The sequence below is a fragment of the Choloepus didactylus genome, chromosome 3, assembly GCF_015220235.1.
Source record: "Choloepus didactylus isolate mChoDid1 chromosome 3, mChoDid1.pri, whole genome shotgun sequence".
NCBI lineage: Eukaryota > Metazoa > Chordata > Mammalia > Pilosa > Megalonychidae > Choloepus > Choloepus didactylus.
In genome coordinates this window covers 6,375,350-6,392,119 of record NC_051309.1, presented here as the reverse complement: position 1 = coordinate 6,392,119, position 16,770 = coordinate 6,375,350, and the positions used below count along the sequence as shown (strand labels likewise).

Genomic DNA, 16,770 nt, shown 5'->3' with positions numbered 1-16,770 from the left:
GAAAGTATCAGAGAATATGACCATAGAGATGAAAAGTAGAGCAGGGATTACGAGAACTGGGGGAAGGGGCAATGGGGGGTTAAGAAATGAGTGTAGGGTTTCTGTTTGGGAAGAAGGGAAATTTCTAGTAATGGATGGTGGAAGGTGATAGCATTGCAACATTCTAAATGTGATTAATCCCACTAATGGAATGCTAGGGAGGGGTTGGAATGGGAAGATTTAGGCTGTATATATGTTTCCACAATTGAAGAAGGAAAAAAAAAAGACAGTCTAAATAGATAATGACAATTAAATGCCAAGGATGATCCTGGATGGGATCTGAGGATGGAGGAGAGGAGGCTCAAAGGGACACAGTTGGATCATAAGGAAAAAAAAAAAAAAAAGGAAATATAGAATGCAAGCTTTGTATTAATGTTGAATTTCTTGAACTTCTTAGCTGCGCTTAATGGGATTGCATAAAAGAATGTTCTTGTTCATGGGAATTGTATATGTGAATTATAGTGTTTGTTCAAGGATGTGTGCAGCTTGCTCTTGTATGTTCAGAAGACAGAGCAATAGATGATGGATGATAGGGAGGGAGGGAGGGAGGGAAAGAAAGAAATTGTGGCGTGACAGGATGTTAAAGTTGGTGGATGGGATATCGGGGGAGGGGGGTTGGGGTATGCTGGAGTTCATTCCTGTGGTGTAAACCCATTGTGAGTAGGACCTATTTCATTTAAGGTGTGTCCCGTCTCAATCAGGATGTGTCTTAATCCTATTACTGGAACCCTTTATAAGAGAATGAAATTCAGATTAAAAAAAAGAGAAAGCCACAGGAAGCAAGAAGCTGAAACAGAAATGAGGAGAGCAGGAAGAGAGAAGGATAGGCTGCCATATGCCTTGCCGTGTGCAAGAGGAACCAAGTGTCACTGGCAGCAGCCCCAGAACACTACAGTCTTCAGGGAGAAAGCTCTCCTTGGTGATACCTTGATTTGGACATTTTCTCATCCTCAAAACCATTAGCAAATAAATTTCCATTGTTTAAGCCTAACCATCTCATGGTATTTGCTTAAGCATCCTACGAAACTAAAATAGAAGGGCATAGGAACACAGTTTGTATATGCTATTGAAGTTAAATTTGTATTAAATCAAACATGACTGTTATAAATTTATGATGTTAAATTTAAGTCCCATGGTAATCACAAAGAAATTATCTGAAAAGTATATAAAAAAGGAATGAGAACAAACTCAAAATGGTTCACTACAATAGATCAAATAAACATAAAGGTAGGCAGTAATGAAACATATAAGAAAAAAACATAAACATTTAAGACTTATATGTTAAAAAAACAACATATAAGGTATTAAAAAACCAAATAGCAAAATGGCACATGAAAATCCTGCATTATTACTAGTTGCTTTTAATGTAAATCATAAAACTTTCAAGTCAAAAGGCCAAGATATTCAGAATGGATTAAAAAGCATGACCCAACTATATACTGTTTACAAGAGAATCACCTTAAACTGAAAGATGCTAGTAGTTGACAGTGAAAGAATGGAAAAAATATTCCTTGAAAACCTTAACCAAAATAGAGCTGGGGTGACTATATTAATATCAGATAAAATAGACTTTTTTTTTTTTTTTTTTTTTTTTTTTTTTTTTTTTTTTACCACTCTGTCCTCAACTTTTATTCCCCAACACCTTCTTTTTACATCAGTAAATGTAAACGCATTTTTGATAAGTAGCATCTGGCATGGCTCATGATATTTTACAGCTTTGTATAAACAATAACAATCACACCATTATCACTGGTAGCCAGCATTTGTTGAGCACATATTCTGAACCCGGCATTGTGCTTTGTACATTCACACATAAGATAAAATAGACTTTAATTAAAAACTGCTATATGGGACAAAGAAGGACACTATATACTGAAAAATGGGTAACTTTAACAAGAAGATACAACACTTGTATATGCACTTAACAGGAGAACATTAAAATATATGAAGCAAATACTGATAGATTTGAAGGGAGAAATAGATACATTAATAAGAGGAGACAATTTCAACACACCATTTCTAACAATGGATAGAATATCTAGACAGAAGATCCGTAACAAAATAGAACTTGAATGATACAATAAACCAACTAGACTTACCAGACTACATAAAACACTTCACCCCAAAACAGAAGAATACACAGTGCACATTCTTCTTAAGTGCCCACAGATTATTCTTGAGGAAAGACTCTGTTAGGCCACAAAACAAGCTTCAATAAAGTTTAAAGGATTGAAATAATACAATGTATCTTCTCTAATCACAATGCAATGAAGCTAGAATCAATAATACAGGGAAAACTGGAAAACATATCTGTGTGGAAAGTACACTTCACACTTGCGAACAACTAATGGGTCAAAGGATAAATCACAAGGAGAATTAGGAAGTATCTTGAGGCAAATGAAAAGGAAAACATGTTATACCAAAACTTATGAAACGCATCAAAGGCAGTGCTAAGAGGTAGTTTCATAGCTCTAAATGTTTATATTAAAAAATGAAGAAAGATCTCAAATCAGAGACTTCACCTCACAACTGGAGATCTAGAAAAAGAAGTGCAAATTGAACGAAAACAATCAGAAGGAAGGAAATAACAAAGATTAGAGTGGCGATAAATGAAACAGAGAATAAAAAATAGAGAGACTCAACAAAACAAAAAGTTGGTTGTTTGAAAAGCACAATGAAATTGACAAACCTTTAGCTAGACAAAGAAAAAGAGAGGGAAGATGCAACTAACCAAAACCAGAAATGAAAGGAGGGATATTACTACTGACCCTGTTGTGGTTTGCTAAAGCTGCCATTATGCAGAATACCAGAAATGGATTGACTTTTTTTTTACCTTCATTTTATTGAGATATATTCACATACCATGCAGTCATACAAAACAAATCGTACATTCGATTGTTCACAGTACCATTGCATAGTTGTACATTCATCACCTAAATCAATCCCTGACACCTTCATTAGCACACACACAAAAATAACAAGAATAATAATTAAAGTGAAAAAGAGCAACTGAAGTAAAAAAGAACACTGGGTACCTTTGTCTGCTTGTTTGTTTCCTTCCCCTATTTTTCTACTCATCCATCCATAAATTAGACAAAGGGGAGTGTGGTCCTTATGGCTTTCCCAATCCCATTGTCACCCCTCATAAGCTACATTTTTATACAATTGTCTTCGAGGTTCATGGGTTCTGGGTTGTAGTTTGATAGTTTCAGGTTGGATTGACTTTTATAAGGGGGATTTATTAGGTTACAAATTTACAATTTTAAGATGATAAAAATGTCTAAACTAAGGCATCAACAAGAGGATAACTTCACTGAAGAAAGGCCGATGGCATCCAGAATACCTGTGTCAGCTGGGAAGGGATGTGGCTGGCATCTGCTAGTCCTTTGTTCCCGAGTTCTGATTTCAAAATGGCTTTCTCCAAAATGTCTCTGGGCTTCTGTCTCTCTTACCTTCTCTCTCTCAGTCTCTGTGCATCCTTGCTTGGGCTTCTGAATCTCTTAGCTTCTCTCTCCCAGATCCTGTGTATCTTTGCTTGTTCTCCCAGGACATTTCTCTCTAAGCATCTGGGAGTCCTCTCTTAGCTTCTCCAGGGTAAACTCTGGGCTTCCTCTCTTAGCTTAGCATCTCCAAGCATTTCCAAGCGTCAGCGTCTGTGTTGGCTCTTGAGCTCTCTTAAGTACTCCAGTGAGCAACTGTGAATGGGTGGGGTCCATACCTCCATGGAAATAATTTAAGCAAAGGTCTCACCCACAGTTGGCTGAGTCACATATCCATGGAAACACTCAATCAAAAGTTTCCATCCAAAAAGATTGGGTTAAAAGATCATGGCTCTTCTGGGGTCCATAACAACTTCAAACAGCACAGACCCAATAGAAACATAAAGGATTATAAGAGGATACTATAGAAAATTGTACACCAACATATTGGATAACCTTGATGAAATGGACAAATTCCTAAAAACACTCAAATTACCTACACTGATTCAAGAAGAAATAGAAGATCTCAACAGACCAAAACAAGCAGAGAAATTGAATCAGTAATCAAAAATCTCCCACCAAAGAAATGTCCAGAAACAAAGACTTCACTGTTGAATTCTACCAAACATTTAAAGAAAAGTTAACACGAATCCTTCTCAAATTGTTCCAAAAACTAGAAGAGGGAATGCTATCTACCTCATTCTATCTATGAGGTCACCCTGATACGAAAGCCAAAGAAAGATATCGCAAGAAATGAAAATTACCAACCAATATCCCTCATGAATATAGATGCAAAAATCCTCAACAAAATAATAGCAAATTGAATCTACAAGCAGATTTAGTGGAATTTATCCCAGAAATGCAAGGGTAGTTCAACATAAGAAAACCAATTAATGTAATAATCAAATTAATAGAAAGAAGAAAAAACACATGATCATCTCAATTTATGCACCAAAAGCATCTGACAAATTCTAGCACCATTCTTGATAAAAACACTCAGATAACTTGGAGTCAAATGAAATTTCATCAACATGATGAAGGGCATATACGAAAAACCCATTGCTAACCTCATACTCGATGAAAACTGATCAGAAAGAAGACAAGAATGTCCATTTTCACCAATGGTATTCAACATTGTACTGGACATTCTAGCCAGAACAATAAGACAAGACAGAGAAATAGAAGGTGTGCTTAAACTGACTCCATTCCTGTGGGTATGAACCCTTGTAAATAGGACATTTGAGGAAGCTACTTCAAATAAGGCATGGTTCAGCATGGGTCTTAATCCAATAAGTGAAGGCCTTATAGGGAAAGTCACAGACAGAGGTAAAAGCCACAGAGGGAGCAGCCTGAAGCTGAAAGTCAGTGGAACCTGGAAGAGAAGGGAGAAGAGAGGAGCAGCTGGTATGTTCACTGCCATGTTACAAAGAAGCCAAGGACCAAGGCTCACTGGCAGCCAGTATCAGACACCAGTCTTTGAGAGGAAAGCATCACCTTGATGATGCCTTGATTTGGACTTCTAGCTCAAAACTGTGGGTCAATAAATTCCTATTTATAAGCCAACCCATTGCATGGTATTTCCTTTAGCCACAGGAAATGAAAACATCCAATTTATCCAATCAAAACAGATAAATTGGTCTTTATCAAAATTAAAAACTTTTGTGCATCAAAGGACATTATGAAGATAGCAAAAAGACAACCTACAGAGTGGGAGACAATATTTGCAATCATATATCTGATAAGGGTTTGATCTCCAGAATACATTAAAAAAAAAAAAAAAACTCCTATAGCTCAACAACAAAAGACAAACACAATTGAAAAATGGGCAGAGGACTTGAATAGACATTTCTCCAAAGAAGATATAGGAAAATGGCCAGTAAGCACATGAAAAGATGCTCAACATCATTAGCTATTAGGGAAATACAAATCAAAACCACAATAGAAACCATTTCACATCCACTAGAATGGCTTTTGTCAAACACATGGAAAATCACAAGTGTTGGTGAGGATGTGGAAAAATAGGAACCCTGGTTCATTGTTGGTAAGAATGTAAAATGGTGAAATATATTTTGGTTGTTCTTCAGAAATTTAAGAATAATTACCATATAACCTGGCAATCCCACTTCTGGTTAAATACCTTAAAGAATTGAAAACAGGGACTCAAACAGATATTTACACACCAATGTTCACAGCAAAATTATTCACAATTGCCAGATGGTGGAAGCAACCCGAGTGTCCATCAATGATGAATGAATTTAAAAAATGTGGTCTATCCATATAATAGAATATTATTAACCATAAACAGGAAGTAAAGTCTGATACATTCTACAACATGGATAAACCTTGAAGACACCATGTTGAGTGAAATAAGCCAGACTGAAAGAACAAATGTCGTATGATTTCACTTATATGAAATAAGCAGCATATGCAAATTTAGAGTCAGAAATTGGAATACAGTTTACAAGGGACAGCAGTGGGGGTGCAAATGGTTAGTATGCTTAATCAGCACAGAGTTTCTGTTTGAGGTGATGGAAAATTTTTGGTCATGGATGGTGGTGATGGTAGCACCCAACAATATGAATGTAATTAACACCAATGAATTGTACACTTCAACGTGGTTAAAACGGGACATTTCAGGTTGTATGGATGTTACAAGAATTTTAGAAATCACGTACAACTGCAGGGCACAAAGGATGAATCCTAATGTAGAATATGGACTGTAGTTAAAAATATATCTCATGGTGTTGGCTTGTGGCACCAGAACGCTAAAGACTTCAAAGACAAAGCATAGACTTAATTACACTTAAAGTATGGTGCTACCATCACACAGTATTGTGCTATCCCTTTTCGAACATTTACCGTCCGCCTTAATAAATATTCAGTACTTCTTAAGCATCATTTCCCAATCTCTGCCCTCTATCTCCTCATAACCTATGCTCTCAGCTTTAATTCCCAGAGTTTGCTCATTACAGTTAGTTCATATTTTAAAATGTAGAATGCTTCACGAATTTGGGGGTGTCATCCTTTCGCAGGGGCCTCAATAATATTCTCTACATCGTTTCAACTTTAGTAAATATATGCCTTAAAAGCAGCACTATATCTTCATTTTTCAAAAGGCCCTTAGTTTAGGGCTCCAGCAGGAACTCGACCGCGTGAGGGCGCTCGAGGCCTGACGCAGAGGCGGGCGAGCGGGCGTGAGCGTCCGCGCGCCGGAAGCCGGAAGAAAAGGTGGGCGCGGCCGCGTCAGCGCGGGCGCGCCGGAAGTCGGGGTTGTGCGGGCCCGGGCTGCCGCGGGTTATGGAAGGTGGCGTCCTGGGTGGCGGGCCCCGGGAGGGGCCCGCGGATGAGCCCGAGCTCCAGGGAGCGGCGTGGAGCGGCGACAGCGGCAACGTGTCTCAGAGCCACAGCAGCGCCTCGGTGCCGTGGGAGGACGAGGGCCCTGAGGACGGCGCGCCCGGCCGCGACCTGCTCCTGCTACGCCGCGCGGCCGCGGGCTACGCCGCCTGCCTGCTGCCGGGAGCGGGCGCCGAGGGCCGGCCCGAGGTGGAGGCCTTGGACTCGAGTCTGGAGGACCTGCTCACCAAGGTGGACGAATTCGTGAGCATGTTGGATATGATTCGCGGCGACTCCTCCCACGTCGTCAGCGAGGGTGTGCCCCGCATTTATGCGAAAGCCACCGAGATGAGGCAGATTTACAGCAAGATCGACAAACTGGAGGCCTTCGTGAGGATGATCGCGGGCAGCGTGGCGCGGATGGAGGAGCAAGTCGCAAAGGCAGAAGCCGAACTGGGGACTTTCCCCCACACGTTTAAAAAATTCTTGCAGGCAATTAGCGTGCCCTCCTTCTTTAACAAGTCGTCTTCCACGAGGCAGCAGCAGACCGCGTATGAGCCGCCCATCCTTTTTCGGACTGAAGACCACTTCCCTTGTTGCAGTGAAAGACCTCAGATCTGAGTCCGCGAGACGACTGACTACTTTAAGAGAACATTGAGATTCTTATCTTGAGAGCCTAATAATATACGCGGATGGTTTGGGCGTGTGGACATTTTTACCTTGTTTCGTGCAGACTTTCAGTGTTCTCACGATTACACGTAGAATGTTTGATTTTTCTGTTTTCCATTCCTATTCTAAAAGCTGCTTGGTGGGAGATTGGAGAAGCAAAATGAGTGAAATTACGTGTGAACTCTGGCAGAACTGTTATTTTTTGGATATTACAACTCGATTAACAGTATTGTCTTTTCGAAATATTTGTATATTTATGTAATCTTTAAACTACTGAACTTTGTTATTAGTCAGTGATAACAGTTTTCTATAGCTTGCTTATAGGAAGATGGTAAATTTTTCAAAATCACATTAAACTTTCCATATCATGGATTGTAAGCTGGAGGAAATGATACAATTTTTGAGAAAATATGTTGATTTATTGCAACTGATTCTGAATTTTGAAAGTGTAACCTCACAGTGGTAGTTTGTATATAGCAAACATGTCTTTCTGTGGTTTTATTAATATTTATAACTTAGATAGTAATAAAAATTTTAAATTTTATTGGAAAAGCATTCCTTCAGAAAAGGACTTTATATTAAATTTCCTTTTTGTTTGAAAATAGATAGGTTGCTCATGATTTTAAAATGGAGACAAAGAAAAGTGGTTTGAGAAGCACCTCCTTTAAAAGGCTAATAGGACCAACAAACTTTAGTTACTGTCTTGCAACATCTTCTTTTCCCTCAAAATGTGTAAAATCATTTGCATGAATGCCTGGTATTAGTATTTTGTTCTTTAACCCTGACAACACGGAAGACTTAAACCTCCCTTTGAGATGCCTTTCAAAATCTGGCTTTGATTTTGATCTTAATCTGTTTTAGAAGGTGGCTTCCTAAATAGCAGACTCTAATGATGTATATACTTTAGGTTGTTTTTGTGTGTCATCATAGATCTTGAGGTTGATGGAAGAATAGACATATTCTCCTTTTGGCTGTGTGTTATGTAAAATCTGGTAGTACAATCTAGACCTTAGCTTTATAGACCCTCTAAGTCACACGTTTACATTTTTTTATTCAGGTGGTTCATAGTTCACAAGTTAAGGGACTCCTGAATTAGAAGCTGAAAGAACAAGTAACCTACATTCAATATTTGGCAACTACTGGGTACTGCTGTAAGTAATCAATACATTCCTATGATGTAGTCACTAAATAGGAAAATGTCATTCTTACATAACATCTGTGTTGCTGAAATGGATTTTTAACTTGGGGTTAATATTAAAGAGTATGTAAGCAATTAGGGTAAATTATAAAAAGCCTTAGGGTAATGTTAAAGCTGAGATTTCATCTGCGTAACAGAAATCCTAAATTCTAGAAAGCATAAGTTAACGGGTGCTATAAAGTAAAACTTTATTAATTAGGAATGTAGATACTTTCATTATCTATGATAAAGGAATTTGGTTGAGAAAATTAGAAGTATGATACCCAGTAAGAGAGTGAAATTCAGCTTAACAGCTTTTTGAAAAAAAATCTTTATTTATTTTTATTAGAGAAGTTGCAGGTTTACAGAAAGATCATGCCAAAAATACAGAGCTCCCATATACCCACCCCCCTTTTTAACATTTTACATTAGTGTGATACTTTTGTTACAATTGATGAGAAAATATTATTGTAAAGTGAAATTAATAGTTAATATATTGTACAGTTAATAGCTTAACAGTTTTTAACATTAAGCAAATAAAATTTTTTTTGGCATTACCTCAAAAAAAAAGCTCTGGCTTAGATGAAAAATTATAGGATTATATGTACACTTTAATAGACTTTGGGTTCTGAAATTCTCTTAGTCATTGTTCTTCCTGAGATTTCTAAATGGAGATCTGTGCAAGGCGTTCTGGTTTGGAATGTGGACTTGAAGTAGATTGCATAGTGTATGTGACAGATAATAACTGAAGGTCATTGGTCTGTCTCAGTAGAGGTGGGGAGCCAAGTACCTCCCCCTGTCCTTGGCACTGCCGCCTTCAGACGTCTTCCCGGCTTCCCCCTCCTCTGCCCCCCACAACCAGGCTGGAGGGTCATCAGGGCCCTTTTGGACCATGGAAAACTGCTCCTTGGCCCACCCTCTTCCTAAATGATCACAAATTAGTGGGGAGGGGTCCCACCCCTGGAGTTTTCGGGGGAGGCTTAGTTGTCATCCTGGGTCACCTCTGCAGACCACCTTTGCAGACCATTTCTGCTAGTGGGATCTGGAGCTCCCCTGCTTTCTGGAAGTGTAAGCAGGGTGGGATGTGGTCTCCTGAAGCTTTGGAGGGCTGCTGACGTTGGCCCCACCAATCACATCGGAGTCAGTGAGCTTGCTCTTTGCTCTCACACTAAGAGCATAACACCCCTTGAGTTTTCAGCAGGGTCCCAGGCCATCCCCTCAGTCTAGAGGCAGCCTCTGGCCTCCAGGAATCAGTCTGTGCACCCCATAAAATTGGGCACAGATGAGCTGTAGATACCTCATGGTTTCTTTGCCTCCAACCCAGAACTTCTAGGAATGTGAGTCTTGGACCACATGTGGGAGGCGGGTCCAGCATAGGTGTAAGAGCACTGAATGTTGGCATCATCCCCCTGTGAGCCTCCTGCTAACCTATGCTCTAGGGCAGGGGTTGGGTAACTTCTTTTTTTTTTATTATTTAATTCAGTTTTATTGAGAAATATTCACTGTTCTGGTTTGCTAATGCTGCCATTTTGCAAAACACCAGAAATGGATTGGCTTTTATAAAGGGGGTTTATTTGGTTACAAAGTTACAGTCTGAAGGCCATAAAGTGTCCAAGGTAAGGCATCTACAATCAGGTGCCTTCACTGGAGAAAGGCCATTGGCATCCAGAAAACCTCTGTTAGCTGGGAAGGCACGTGGCTGGCATCTGCTTGCTCTCACGTTGCGTTTCAAAACGGCATTCTCCAAAATGTCTGCGTCAGCTTCCAACTGCTGTCTTCAAAATGTCTGTCTCAGCTGCAGCTCCTCCGAGGTCCTTCTGTTTGTGAGCCCCTTTTTGAGATTCCAGTGAACTATTCAAGGCCCATGCTGAATGGGTGGGACCACACCTCCATGGAAACATTCAATCAGAGTCATCAAGTGGGGTGGGTCATATCTCCACGGAAATATCCAATCCAAAAGTCACACCCTAATCAAAAAGATTAATCAATGTGTCCCCACAAGACTACATCAAAGAACATGGCTTTTTCTGGGGGACATAATATATACAAACTGGCACATTCACATACCATATAATCATCCACGGTGTACAATCAACTGTTCACAGTATCATCATATAGTTGTGCATTCATTACCTCAATCAACTTTTGAACATTTTCCGTAAAAAAGAATAAAAAGAATAAAAATAAAAGTAAAAAAAGAACACCCAAAGCATTCCATCCACCACATCCTACCCTATTTTTCATCTAGTTTTTGTCCCCATTTTTCTACTCATCTGTCCATACAAAGGATAAAGGGAGTGTGTGCCACAAGGTTTTCACAATTACACAGTCACACCATGTAAGCTACATAGTTATGCAATCGTCTTCAAGAATTGAGGCTACTGGGTTGCAGTTCTACAGTTTTAGATACTTCCCTCTAGCTATTCCAGTACACTAAAAACTAAAAAGGGACATCTATATAGCACATTATTAGAGTGCCCTCCAGAGTGACCTCTTGACTCCATTTGAAATCTCTCAGCCACTGAAGCTTTATTTTGTTTCATTTCACTTCCCCCTTTGCGGCTAACTTTTTAAAAGGTCAAATGGTAGGTATTTTAGAATTGCTGGTCATATCCCTTTTGCAGCTCCTGAACTCCGCCCTTGTAGCCTGAAAGCAGCCATAGACAATTTGTAAACAAATAGGCATGGCAATGTGCCAATAAAACTTTATGTATAAAACAGGTGGCTAGTTCACGGGCTGTAGTTCACTGATCCCTGAGTTCTAAAGTGAGTTATTTATAAATATAACCCCGTCTACCTCAGAGGGTTGGTTATGGGTTGAATTGCATTCCCCACAAAAACATGTGCAAGTCCCAACCCCCCATCCGGATGGTGTGACCTCATTTGGAAACAGGGCCTTTGAAAATGTTATTAGTTAAGATGAGAACAAACTGGCTCAGGGTGGGCCCTCACCCAGTATGACTGGAGTCCTCATAGGGAGAGACAGATGGGGAGAGAGTCAGAGAAGGAGGCAGCTGTTTGATGGAGGCAGAGCCAAGCAGTGCCCAAGCCTTCAGAAGGGGCACCCACCCTGACGTCAGCCCAGGCTGCTTCTGCCAAAGGTGATGAGGAACAGGGATGACACTTCTAATGTCTAGATTTAAAATTTCTCTGTCCCCCCTTGTAGGCCCTGGGCTGAGATGGATAAACCAAACTTGGAGGCTGAATCTGGGGCTTGATTAATTAATTAATCCATTAACATACCACTCAAACTCACAGCTTTGCCAATCTCATGTGCGATCTGGGACCAGTTAAGGTCTCCATCTGGAAAAAGTGTTCTGGACAATTGGAAAGAGATGGCTCTAGCCATGCCACAGAACTGCTTCTTTAGAAGAAACCTAATGGTTTTCCTAATCCCAATGTGTGGGTCCGATGGTCATGAACAGTTTCAACTTCTGGTGGCCTCAGTGGTGACAAAAAGAATCCAAATAGACAAGAGTTACAGCCAGCAAGAACTGCAGGAACTAGCTAATTTATATGGTCAAATATCTGCAAAAGGAGGGTTAGATCAAGATGGTAGACAAAATACAATTGTGTATCCTCTCCCTTCTGCCTTAAGTCCCAGGAATGGAAAGAAAGAATATATTAAAACAAAAAAACTAGAGCAAATCTCTAACAATTGAAGATAAGGGCCGGGAATTCCTAAAAGAGACAGCAGGTAGGAGTTCAGATAATAGGGGAAGCAAAATCAGAGAAAAACACATGCTATGGTAAAATGGATTGGGGGTGGTTTGGAGGAGACGGATTCAGACTGAAATGTCAATGAACATCTTGATGTGTACTGAGGCTAAATGGATGATGACATGTATCTGGAACTTTGTGTTCAGGTGGTAAGGAAGGATTCTTGCAACAGTGAGGACATACCGAGAGGAAAAAACTAATAGTCTGGAATTTAATGTTCTAATTAACTCAGCTAAACAGCTGACACAAGGGGGCAGGGTAGGGAGAATAAAGGCATTTGTTCCTAAGGAATTTTTCTTGTGGCCCAAAGTGAATAAGGAGAAAGATGGGTTCTGGAAGCCAAGGGCACAGAGGCGTGGGTCCAAGTTACCAGCTCTCCCCGAGAGTGGGACTAACAAGCCCCTAAACAAGCAGAGCCCAGCTCGGCTCATGCTGTCCTGCCACCACCACTTTCTGCACCAGAAACTTCCCCTTATAGACTCCCTCAGCATATCTTCTAAAGACTTGTGGCAGAGAATGATCTGCTTTTAAGAATATGAGCTAATATCCAATTCATCAATACCTTCTGTAGCTACCACCCCAAAACATAGCCCAAATGCACCGCCTTCTGTCCATCCCCACTTGCTTCCCACCGTCCAAGCCACTGTCACTTCTCACCTGGACCACTCAACAGCCCTTAAGTGGTCTGTTCACCAACCCCCCCAAGCTGCTCTCCACAAGTACACAGCACCTAGCGGGGCCTTTAAAAAGGCTTTACCTAAAACCCTCTGGCTTCTTGGTACCTTATAGTAAGACCTGAGTTCTGACCCGTGGCCTGCCAGGCCCCACATGGTCTGGCTCCTGCCCTCCTGTCTGACCTCGCTGTGGGCCCCTCTCCCCTCCACTCCAGGCTCTTGGGCCTGCTCGATCCTGGAAGAGGCCTTGTGCACGGTCTCTTCCTTCCCAGTGCTTAGCAGAATTCCTACTCTGGGTTTGTGTAATTATTTAGCACTGTCTGGCTCGCCCACCTCCAGGCAGCCTGGGCCTGTCGGGCCTGCTCCACCTGGGCTGTGCTCTCAGAAGGCAGCACCGTGCTTGGCACACCCAGATGTCTGCTGAGTGAATGACCAGACAAAAGCCAGGCACCCCCTCAGGAGTGGGAGACGGACAGAAAGGCAAATGCAGTTATTCAATCAAACAAATGCTTGCTGGGAAAAGGCACCATGGGAGGGCTGAGGGCACAAAGAAAAGAAGACCTGGTTTCTTCGCTCAAGAGATCATCGGGCCAGTGGGCGGCTCATCAGACCCCAACCTCAGCCAACCCAAGAGTCAGTGCCTGAGCTTGTTAACTATGGTCAAGCCTTCCTCTGGGCTGAAGGGGACCTCGTTCTCAACTGCATCCCCGGGATAGTGACATGGAACCCTTAGGACTCCCTTTCTAAGGAGACTCTTACCTGTGAAAGGTAAAAATTGTCTGTCTCAAAGTCCCTTTCAAAGGGACTGCCTTGGTTTCCTAGGGCTGCTGTAACAAAGGACCACGAACTGAGGGCTCAAGGCAACGGAAACATCTCATCTCCGCTCTGAAGGTAGAAGTCCAAAATGCAGGTGTGGGCTGGGCTGGGCTCCCTCTGAACCCTGAGTGGGGGCTTCTTCCTGGCTCTTCCCACTTTGGATGGGTTCCAGCAGTCCTCAGCGCTCCTTGGCTTGTGGCCGCATCACTCCAGTCTCTGCCTCTGTGTTTGCACGGCTGTCTTCTCTGTCTGTCTGTCTGTCTGTGTCTCCTCTTCCCTTCATAAAGATATGCAACCATATGGGATTAGGGCCCACTCCACCCTAGTATGACCTCATTTCAATTAATTACATCTTCAAATACCCTGTTACCACTGAAATACATATATCTGAATGTGGTTAAAAGGGGAAATGGTAGGTTGTATGTGTGGTGATAGAACAAAAAATTTTTTTAAAAGTCCATTAAACTGCAAAAAAAAGGTCACATTTGCAGGACCAGGGATTCGGACTCCAACGTATCTTTGAGGGACACAATTCAAATCATAGCAGTGACCTGAATTGTTAGTTTCAGCAATAGAGAAGGAAACGCGTTTATTTTAGAATGGAAGATTCTTCTCCACAATCCTCCTCATCAGAGGGGATCCCGTCTGGCCTGCCAGGCCCTGGCCCTCGGCAGGAGGGAGGAGGCCCCTCTAGCTGTAGGCGTATCCGGGGGGCTTCTCATGGGGGTTCCGACAGCCGCTTCCCCACCAGGGGCGCTGCAGGAGCAGGAACGGACCTGCTGAAACCAGCTGTGCAGCTCCTGTCTCCAGGAAAGGACACCCACCTGTCCTCAGTGGTCCCCGGGGGCCGGAGGTCAGAACCACAGGCCGGCCGGCCCTGGCGGTCAGCTTGGAGGCAGGGTAGGAGCACTGTAACCCAGGGCTGATGGGCTGCACGTCTGGCAGGGGATGGGGGCTCAGCACATAGACCAGGTGGCTCGATACCACCCCCCGAGTGGTGTCCCCTCCGTGATCCCAGTCAAAGCCCGTCTCCTGTGTGAGTCTCCCATGGCCGCTGTCACAAAGTCCCACAGATCAGGTGGCTTCAAACCCCAGGAGTCTGTGCTCTCACAGCTCTGGCCACCGGTCCGAAATCAAGGTTGGCAGGGTGGGTCCTTCTGGAGGCCTGGAGGGAGGGGCTGTCCCCCAGCTTTGGTGGCTGCCAGCTACCCGTGGTGCCCCTCGGCTCGTAGCTGCGTCACTCCAGTCTCCACCTCCATTGTCACATGCCTTCTGCTTTGTTATAGGGACACCAGTCGCTGGATTTATTGGATTTAACCGGTTATGTCTGCAAAGACCCTATTTCCAAAGAAAGTCACATTCCGAGGTTCAAAGTGTGCGGGGACTGAGCTTGTGCCTCGACTTACCAGGCCTGGGCCAGGGGACCTGATCACCCCCTGGGGAGGGTAGTAGGTACGGGCGTGAGTGCCCTCTGCAGCCCCCCCGAGCCTGAGGAGCGAGGTCAAGGCAGCTCCCTTTTCCTCACCCAAAATGCCACTGGCAGGGGAGGCTTGCCGGAGGAAACCGCCTTTCTCCCAACTGCCCTTTCCCCACTTCCTTATCTTACCCACATACTCCCTTGTGCCAAGGCCACTCCTGCCACCGCCAGCGCGCATGCACCGTGGCCAGAACAACCCCCGCCCGCTGCAATGGCTCCTGCGTCCTCTCAGAACCAATCCTAGCCCCTCTTCCTTCAGTATTGCCATTTTAGGCTACTTCACCTCCTTTCCAGCCCTGCCCCTCTTACCAGCCTATATAACCTGTAATCACCCCTGAATAAATCTCTTTGGCGCATACTCCTACTGGATGAAGAGTGTTTTTGTCCTTATCGCCGCCCTCCACACCTTGCACGCCTCTCGCCGAGGACCCTGGCCACGTCCTCCGCCTCGCCCTCGCCTCCGGGAAAGAGCCCCCGCCGCCGGTACCCTTTAAGCAGCCCCGAGAGCTGAGGGCTCGGCTACCGGCCGCCACTCCCCCTAGAAGCAGTAACCCCGACCGCAACTGGTGCCCCGTGTGAGGAACGTCTCCACACGACAGTTTGGCAGGTCACCCGCTCACCCGGACGCCTCTCCAGCTTCCCATTTCCTCGCCTGCAAGGTAAGGGCCGCCTCTCCCTCGCCGCTTCCGGAGCCGTGTGAGGTTCCTTGCTCCGAAGCCGCTCCTCCCTTCCCCCACGCTCTCTTCATCCAGTAGGAACTCTTCCCTTCCCCCACGCTCTCTTCGTCCTCTTGTATGCGCACTTCTATGACCCCCGTTCCTCCTAACACTCTCCCTCTTCCCCTCCATTACTTTGCTGTAGTTCTTTGTATCTTTATTTCCTCATTTGGTGCCGTGTGCCTCTTTGCAACTGCCCCCCCTGACTGCTCCCGTTGCCAAAGGGCACTGCTTTCTGCTCTCGCCGTCTCCTTCGGCCTTGCAGCCACAGTTTATCTCATTCTCTCTGCTCGGTAAACAACTCCTCCTCCTCCTCCCCGCCAGCCGGGCCGGCCCGGCTCGGGAACAACTCCCCCTCCTCTCCCCTCAGCTATGGGTAATCGTATATCTACATGTCAGGCACCTCAAGTTCGTGCTCTAGCGGGTCTCCTAGACACGCATCGCTGTAAAGTGTCTGTCCGGCAGCTGCAGATATACTGGGATCTCCTGCTGCCCTTTAACCCATGGCTCACCACTTGCCATCTTTGGGACCCTGTTACTTATGATCGTCTTATTGATCGAGTCACTAACGCCATGGAACATGAGAGCAAGCGCTTCCCTCCTGGCTTGCTCCCCACCTTGATAACCATCCGCTCCTGCCTTCAAGGCTCCCTCCCCCCAGATCGAGGCC

General features: G+C 43.8%; 1 protein-coding gene and 1 non-coding gene across 2 annotated transcripts; one reads left to right on the top strand and one right to left on the bottom strand.

Annotated features, from left to right (window-relative positions):
- Nucleotides 1-6,503: 6,503 nt before the first annotated feature.
- Nucleotides 6,504-6,613, bottom strand: LOC119530697. Its single transcript, XR_005216089.1, has one exon. It is a non-coding gene; the product is annotated as a U6 spliceosomal RNA (small nuclear RNA).
- A 169-nt stretch (nucleotides 6,614-6,782) lies between these two features.
- On the top strand, nucleotides 6,783-8,488 carry BLOC1S4 (biogenesis of lysosomal organelles complex 1 subunit 4). Its single transcript, XM_037828883.1, has one exon. The coding sequence runs from the start codon at nucleotides 6,816-6,818 to the stop codon at nucleotides 7,470-7,472; it is 657 nt and encodes a 218-aa protein (XP_037684811.1). The 5' UTR covers nucleotides 6,783-6,815; the 3' UTR covers nucleotides 7,473-8,488.
- The last annotated feature ends 8,282 nt before the right edge of the window (nucleotides 8,489-16,770 follow it).

Bases quoted from the DNA above. Each gene is read 5' to 3' on its own strand.
- BLOC1S4 (XM_037828883.1), top strand. From the start codon at position 6,816: ATGGAAGGTGGCGTCCTGGGTGGCGGGCCCCGGGAGGGGCCCGCGGAT.